At 36.0% G+C, this 7,640-nt stretch overlaps 1 protein-coding gene across 1 annotated transcript; it reads left to right on the top strand.

Moving 5' to 3' along the window:
* The first annotated feature begins 1,029 nt into the window (after nt 1-1,029).
* On the top strand, nt 1,030-6,281 carry LOC107825945 (polyadenylate-binding protein-interacting protein 6-like). The gene is made up of 3 exons (XM_075246621.1): nt 1,030-1,174; nt 4,280-4,707; nt 5,807-6,281. Exons 2-3 carry the CDS (start codon nt 4,303-4,305, stop codon nt 5,975-5,977), a joined length of 576 nt encoding a protein of 191 aa, XP_075102722.1. The 5' UTR covers nt 1,030-1,174; nt 4,280-4,302; the 3' UTR covers nt 5,978-6,281.
* The last annotated feature ends 1,359 nt before the right edge of the window (nt 6,282-7,640 follow it).

Raw genomic sequence — 7,640 nt, 5'->3', positions numbered from 1 at the left:
GGCCGGGTCGTTACAAAGGCCTCTTTCGAGGCTTCAACTTGATTTTTTAATAGTAAATTAATTATAATTTCATAGGGCCAAATGTGTGTGGCCAAATGGTTAAAAGAAAATAGTTAAACACCCATATTAACCACTAAAAAATGGGTTGGATAATAAACTTTTTAAAAATGGGTCAAATATGGATAAGAACCATATTATCTGTTTAGAAAATGGATAACCAATGGGTAACCAATGGGTAACTAATGAGTTTAACTTTTATATTTGTAAAGCCTCAAATTGGTGGTTTCTCAACTTTGGGAGACTAGGAATTCTCCCAAAAGTGATCATATTCATGAAGCCATGAATTAGGGGTGGCAAACGGGTGGGTCGGGTCGGATATGAGTGGGTCGAAAATAGGTAATTCAAAAAACGGATAAATTATCCGACCCGACCCGTATTTGAAACGGAGAAAAAATGGATTATCCGGTGGATATTATGGATATCCATATTATTCATGACTTCTTGAATATGATCACTTATGGGAGAATTCTTAGTCTCCCAAACTTGAGGAATCTCCAATTTGAGGCTTTACAAATGTAAAAGTTAAACACATTAGTTATCCATTTGGTTAACCATTTTCTAAGTGGATAATATGGTTCTTATCCATATCCGACCCGTTTTTAAAAAGTTCATTATCTAACCCATTTTTTAATGGATAATATGGGTGGATAATTATTTTCTTTTAACCATTTTGACACCTCTACCATGAATAATATGGTTACCCATATTATCCGTCGGTTAACTCATTTTTTATCCGTATTAAATATGAGTCGGGTCGGATAATTTATCCGTTTTTTTCATTACCCGTTTTCGACCCGAAACATATCCAACCCGCCCCGCCCGTTTGCCACTCCTAGGGTCAAAATTACAATATTCCTAAACTTGAGGGAGTGTCTGAGTGACCAAATAATTACCGGTCTCTTCCCTTTTCTTCCCTCTTCTCATTTTCTTTCATACATATATATATATATAGTGAACGACAGAATACCTATTGCACTTTCTCTCTCCATTTTCGCATTTTCTCAGAGAGAAAGGAGATTCCCTTTAAAGTCTTTGATCGATCTCTATCTTCGTTTTCCCGGCGAAATTAGGGTTTGAATATCCGCTCATCGATCTCTATTCCTCGATTTCGAAGGTGAATTTCTTTCTCTTTTATCTTTTTTCCTGCGACCACTGATCGATTGATCGATCGCTCCCTCGCTCGCCCGCACACGCACGTAAAATTTCTGTTTAGATTTTTCACTTTGTTTTTTTTAATCTTCGTATCGTTGTTATTTATGTTTATTCTTTATTGAATTTTTTGTTTAGATTTTCTGTATCTGATCATCTGGTATCTCTTCTCTATTTCCCGCTCGCAGTTGTTTCAGTGTAAGTTGTATGTTTAGGGTTGGATTTTTGGCTCGTTCGCTTCTATTTTTGTTTGTTTTATGCGAATGTTATGCGAAGTGAGAGCGTCTCGACTTTTGGCTATAGGTAGTTACGCGTACAGCATGAGCTTTTCTCGAATTTTTTTTGTAGTAGTTGTTATTGCTGATTTGCCTCTAATTTGTGCAGATGGTACGTGATATCTATTCCGTGTATTTGTTTTAATGAGTCTATTCCATGTAGTACAAGGTCTTTTGAGCAAGCTTTAAGAAATTTATTTATTTATTTCAAAGCCACGTCATCTTCTTATATACTTCAAGTTTTTGCTTTGTACGAATACGAGTCCAAGTTAGAGTGTCTCTTTAGGTCCATTTGTAGCTTGGCACATCATACAGTATAATATTTTGGCGAGCTTGGAGAAAGTTGTGTATTGGTGACGTTTAGGAACCTACTTGTATGACATCTTCAAGCTTTTGCCTTGTATGGGTACTAGTTGAAGTTGGAGCATTTATTTAGGTCTCTCATTAGCTATGCGTATTAATTTTTTTGCAAACTTTGAGGAAGTTGTGTATTGGTGATGTTTTAGAAAAGAATAGACGGTGGTCGATGCCAACTATGGTCAAGGAATCTACTTGTGTGACCTCTTCATGTTGTGGTAGTTTAAATTTCTTTTTAACTCTGTGGATCACATGTAAAAATCTTCATGTTTGTTGACATTTCCAGTAGAGGCTGACATCTAACTTGTCGCCTATTTACTTAAGGAATTGTAGTTTAGTTTTTTCAACGGTTTTCTTGGTCTATAGAAACGTAAGTAATTCGGTACAGTCCGTCTGATATCTTATTGATCTATCACTTGAAAAATATTTTCTTTCTTGGCTTATGGCTATCCCTTGGAGCTCTTTGAGGTGGACTTGCTGATTATTGATTGGCGCAACATATAGTGTGCCTTTTTTTGGGGTGGGGTGGGGGTTGGGGGTTTGTGGGGGTGGGGGGTGGGTGGGGATATGGAGCAATTCGACAAAACAAAGTTTCTTTCTCTGTGAAATAGTTGATTAATATTAGAGGTAAAATGCAAACTTCTGAACATAACAAAGTGTCTACATGCAGGGACTAATTCTGTGTTGTATTTTATTGTTTGATCCATTTTTTTTCCAGAGTAAGTGCTTTTCTCTAATTAGATGCATTTTTTATCGGCTAAGCATATCAGTGAGAAACATGTAAGTTCTTTTTCTGAATTAGATGCACTGGTCATTTATTGTTCAATTTTCCAGTGAGGAATGTCAGTAACTGCTTTTTCAGAATTAGATGCATTGCTTTTTATCAAGAAAAAAGAAAACCTGGAGTTGGAAACCTAAACCAGAAAAAATGTCTCCCCAAAAGAGAACCCTATGTTTCCCCTACTCAAAGTGGTTTTTTAGCATCTGAATTAGCTTGATTTGTTTTTTTGGTGAGTGAAACCCAAAGAAATACTCTTAAGTGCTGTTGTCCAGAGAAAGTGCAGTTAAGTTTGTTTAGCAACTCCACAAAAGCATTTGAGGAACTTGGATAGGCTACAAATTTTTCTAAATAGACAAATCAATAAGTTGTATGTTTCTGTTTTCTTTGAGTTTTGCAAATAAATTGCCGAGTGAATTTCGCATGGTTGCATGATAATCATTACCAGTTATATGAGTGCTGGTAGTAACTCTTTGAAGCATCTACTTTGTAACCTGGACTATGTCTATTAAGACATGAGAGTGCAGTTTCCTTCTTCTTCCTTTCTTAAATAAGACTACACTTCTTGGAAACAAAGAAACAAGTCCCCCATCCCCCCACCCCACCCGCGATAGAATGAAGTGATTTTGTTATTAACCTCTTATTTAATTTGATTTTCTCTTATTTGGTTTGATTTTCTCCCATTTGGTTCAACTAAATGTGTCCAGGCTATCCTTTATAAATATTATATCTAGTCAACTACTGCAGATTGGATCTTGCTGTCTTGAATTTTCCGTATTCTTATCTGCTTGGGCTTTTTCTCAATCTTTGGATCTGATAGGTGAACATTGAATACTTGGTGGAGATGTAGGGCTAGTTTGGAGATTTGCTTTCATAACTCTGGCTTGAGCTAGGATAAAAGAAGAAAAATCAGTGTTTTTAAAAGCGGAAAGCGCAAAAAAGCGGCAAGGTTCATGTGACTTGAAGCGAAAAGCGTGAATTGAAGCACATGCTTCTTTGAAATGAAGTGCACAAGTTTCAAAAAATAAAAAGTTACCAAATGCATATAAGTTTAGTACTACAATTATCTGAGAAATAAAACATGACATGAAATTGTGAAGCATTTTATTGAACAGATCTTCTGTGAAGTAGAGTGTTGCAGAGATGCCAAGTGAAGTGTAACCATAAATCTATGGGCTTGTGACATGCTTCAGTGACCAATGGGCATATTTCTACTAAAGTGTTGAAATAGTGAGGAGGGGAGAGAAGCGGATAACATGTTTTGCTTTTAATTGCATATGTCTTTGATCTAGTTCAATAATTTATCTGGACCAAGGAAGGGGGAATCAGAGTTTGGCTCTGCTGATAGATTAAAACATTATTGATGTCTTAGTTAATCTGCGGTGCCAAATTCACATTTCTACTGAATTTCATTTCAGCTATGCTGAGGATTACTACCATTTTTTTGTATTACTTTATTCTTGTGGTTAATTTTAGATACCTTAATGAGTAAAATAACTTCTTCCTAAACAGAATAATAGCCTCCTGCAGTCTTAATCCAGCTGATATCCATATGTAAAAAGAAGTTAAAGTAATATTTAGTTTTGCACAATATGTTTGGGTTATCCGTTGTAGATGCTCTTACTGTGGTTGCTTATCCTTCTTACCTTTTTTTCAACAGTGAGCTCTGTATGCGCTGCACCAATGAAGACAGGAACATCAACTTTGAATCCGTATGCAGAATCGTATGTGCCTATTTCGAGAAGAGGGGCACCTGATGGAAACAAAGAAGCTAGATTTTCTCCAAAAGAGTTCAAGAGTGGAAGTGAGGCTGTTTGGTTGGCACCTGGTGTAACAGCTGGTCGAAGTCAACAGCAGACTCACCAAACTGCTGATCAATATAAACTGAAGGACTATTCAGCTTATGGCTCACCATCACATAGTCCTGCAGGAGCTGTGGGTAAACAAGTTCTGGACGAGGAATCCGACATGGATTTGGCTTATCTTCAGATGACTTTTCCTGGCATGTCGGATGAATCACTTTCTGAGGTCTATTTAGCAAACAAATGTGACCTTGATGCTGCTGTTGACATGCTGAATCAGCTTGAGGTGAATTTTCTGTGTTTTAAATCTGATATAAGTAGATTGTATTTTTCATGGCATTAAAAGTTTGTTCTCGTTCTGGTGTAGTTTCATTATGAATGCATACCTTCACCACATCCACTATGCACTCAGTTCTTCATGCTATTATCATGTCTTGCCAATAAATTATTAACAATATTCTGGATGAAGATTGGGTAGCCTTTAAAAAGTGAAACATAATTTTAAAGACTAGGAGAAGCTTTTACTTGTCTCTTCCAACAAAGGACTTGCAAAAGCTTTGTGTTGTTGAAAATAACTATGTTATTTCACAAATAATGTTCCTCCAACTCTCTTCCTTTATATGTTGTTTTGCTTCATCAAATAAGCTTAATGATCTACATATGGTAAGAAATTGCTACTAACAATAATTAAGTTGTCTTTTGGGGAAAGAGGGCAAATAGTTCTTTGGTACATTAAATCTTCCTAATTTACACTTTCCTTCTTCTGGATTCCTTTTGACCTATTACTGACCAAAGAGTATATATATTTTTATAATTTATTTTTAGCTTATCTGGCGGGTTTATTGTCTTAATCTCTTAGATACTAGTAGGGACTTGGGAGTCTCTACATGTTGCTCTCCTTTACAATTTCTCCCAGGGCTCCTGCTTCATCTCTCTCTCTCTCTCTCTTATTTTTCTCTTTCCCCCCTCTTTGGTCGGAAAAGAGACAAGCACGTGAAATGCATAACATACGGAAGGCATAATGAGGGAGTTTCCATATTTAGGGATGTATGTGCTCTTTTAGCTGTATCTTTGACACATCTTTTAAACACACACCGGGGGGGGGGGGGGGAGCATATCTTTCCTATCCGTAGTGTAGAACTGCAGCTGAGGGAAAATAATGATACTTGAGTTACAAGGCCAGCTGTTACTTCTGTAAAGCTATTCTGAAACAGGAACTAATATATTGTGCATGCCTAGGCAGTGTGGTAGGAAAAGGTGCCATTTTTCAAGGTTGTGCCCCTTTAATTTCCATCTATTAAATATTTCATAGTGCCAATATAGAATTGATTTCAGGTGCTTTAACTTAATGGATCTGATGGAAATTGTTCTCTCTCTTCTTAAAGCTCTACTCGGGTGATTTTTCTGAAAAGCTTCCAGACACTCTTGACATTGGTGACGTGTCGGACTCTGGGTTCTCGGGCGATAGTTCATCTCAGAAATTGAAAACGGTGGTAGGTGAAACTGTTACAGTTGCTTCGTCATCCGGTTTATCAGACTCAGCTCCAGGCAGTTAAGGTGGTTGTGCTGAAGTTTGTTATGAGCAGTTTTTCTATGTCTTGCTGTAGATATGGAAGTGTGGATTCTAAAGAAAAATGTCTTTTTGGTTGAAAATTTTCATAGATACATCTCTCCCTATCATTGTATAGGTTGCCTTCTTATACTTGTATGTCTCTCAGCGGTGGCTTCAAGCTCTTCACTTGATAAACTAGTGATCTGAAATTTTTCCTGACAGTCTAATATCTACAGTACAGGAAAAGAATGATTTCCCAGCATGGGGATGTTTGTTTCTTGTGCAAATGAAATTGATTTGTACAAATATTTTCAAAATGTTGATAGTTTTAGCCATCGTCAAAATCTGACGAGAAAAAGCTTCCTTCTTTTTCGACTAACTTCTTTCTTTGGAATATTTATTTTGTGATGAGTTGATGGTGCAATTTTGGAATGAGGTCAGAGTGCAGATATTTGCCAGGCCAAACAATTGGCAGGGGTCGTTGGCCGTACTACTTGTCTAATCTATATTGCCCTTTACTCATGTTCGATGACATGTGGTGTTGCCGAGTTTCCGTGTAATTTGGATTACAATTGTAGGATGTGGTTATTTCGCAATTTGTAATTGATTTTTACTAAATGTTGCGCTTAGGTTGATTCATTAAGATGGAAATTTAAGAATAGAAGGGCAAATGACGATAAAAGGTGTCTCATTTTGGGAAATGCACCGTGTCTTATCCATTATTATATAGATTTAAGTTATATACATTGACACACTAAAAATTCACCTTTGGCTCAACTTAATTTGTTGTAGTAGGTTACGTACAATTTATCCTATGGTTAATGTATAAAATTCCTCTAAACTATCCACGTTTGCAACTTATGAATTATATTGTTTCCTATTTAAAGTACCTCAAGTGTTTACTTAAAACCTCAAATTTTTTATTTGGCGTTGAATTTGGTTTCACTTTCTTTGTAGTGTGTGAGAACTAAAAATTAGGCCATGAAGAGCAACCACATGAGATTTTTGCATTCATTTTTTAATTAATTGTTCTTATTTTTATTTGTTCTTTTTTCGTTTTTCTTTTTTATTCAATTTTTTTCTGTTAAAATTCTACACCTTCTGCTAATGATAATAAATACAATTGAAAGATCAATATCCTAAAATAATAGTAAAACACTAGACGAAATTGATCGATAACAATAAATCTAGTTGAAGACAATAAATTTGCATCAAGAAAATAATCGAGATCGAAAAATATTGCAATAATTGTAGTATTTGATTTCAAATAATATGAGTGTACAATCTCTATGAATCCTCTCATTCTTCTTTCCAATTGTAAATAAATCCAAGGGCCTTTGAGCTTGATCTTGAATATGTAGTTTGTTGTCGCGAATGATGATCTTGAATTCAACTAGCACGAACTTTGATTTGAACTGGTACTCCTTGAATCTTGATTTGTTCTTCGTTCTTGAGCTTGAGCTTGAACTTGATTAGTTCTTTGTTCTTGAGGTTGAACTTGATTTGTTCTTCGTATGGAAACTTTGAAGATTTGGCGGAATTTGAAAACTTCAATTTGAAGACCGACAGACTTGAAGACTTCAACTTGGAGACTTGGAGGGCTTAAATATTTCAACTTGAAGAGCGGCGAATTTGAAGAGCGGAGAACATGAAGACTTCAACTTGAA

Source organism: Nicotiana tabacum, chromosome 23, assembly GCF_000715075.1.
Source record: "Nicotiana tabacum cultivar K326 chromosome 23, ASM71507v2, whole genome shotgun sequence".
NCBI lineage: Eukaryota > Viridiplantae > Streptophyta > Magnoliopsida > Solanales > Solanaceae > Nicotiana > Nicotiana tabacum.
The sequence above is the reverse complement of the archived record's forward strand: the minus strand, read 5'-3'. Positions and strand labels throughout refer to the sequence as shown.

Coding starts and splice junctions, on each gene's coding strand:
- LOC107825945 (XM_075246621.1), top strand. CDS start 4,303: ATGAAGACAGGAACATCAACTTTGAATCCGTATGCAGAATCGTATGTG. Junction 4,708..5,806: donor ACATGCTGAATCAGCTTGAG/GTGAATTTTCTG, acceptor CTCTTCTTAAAG/CTCTACTCGGGTGATTTTTC.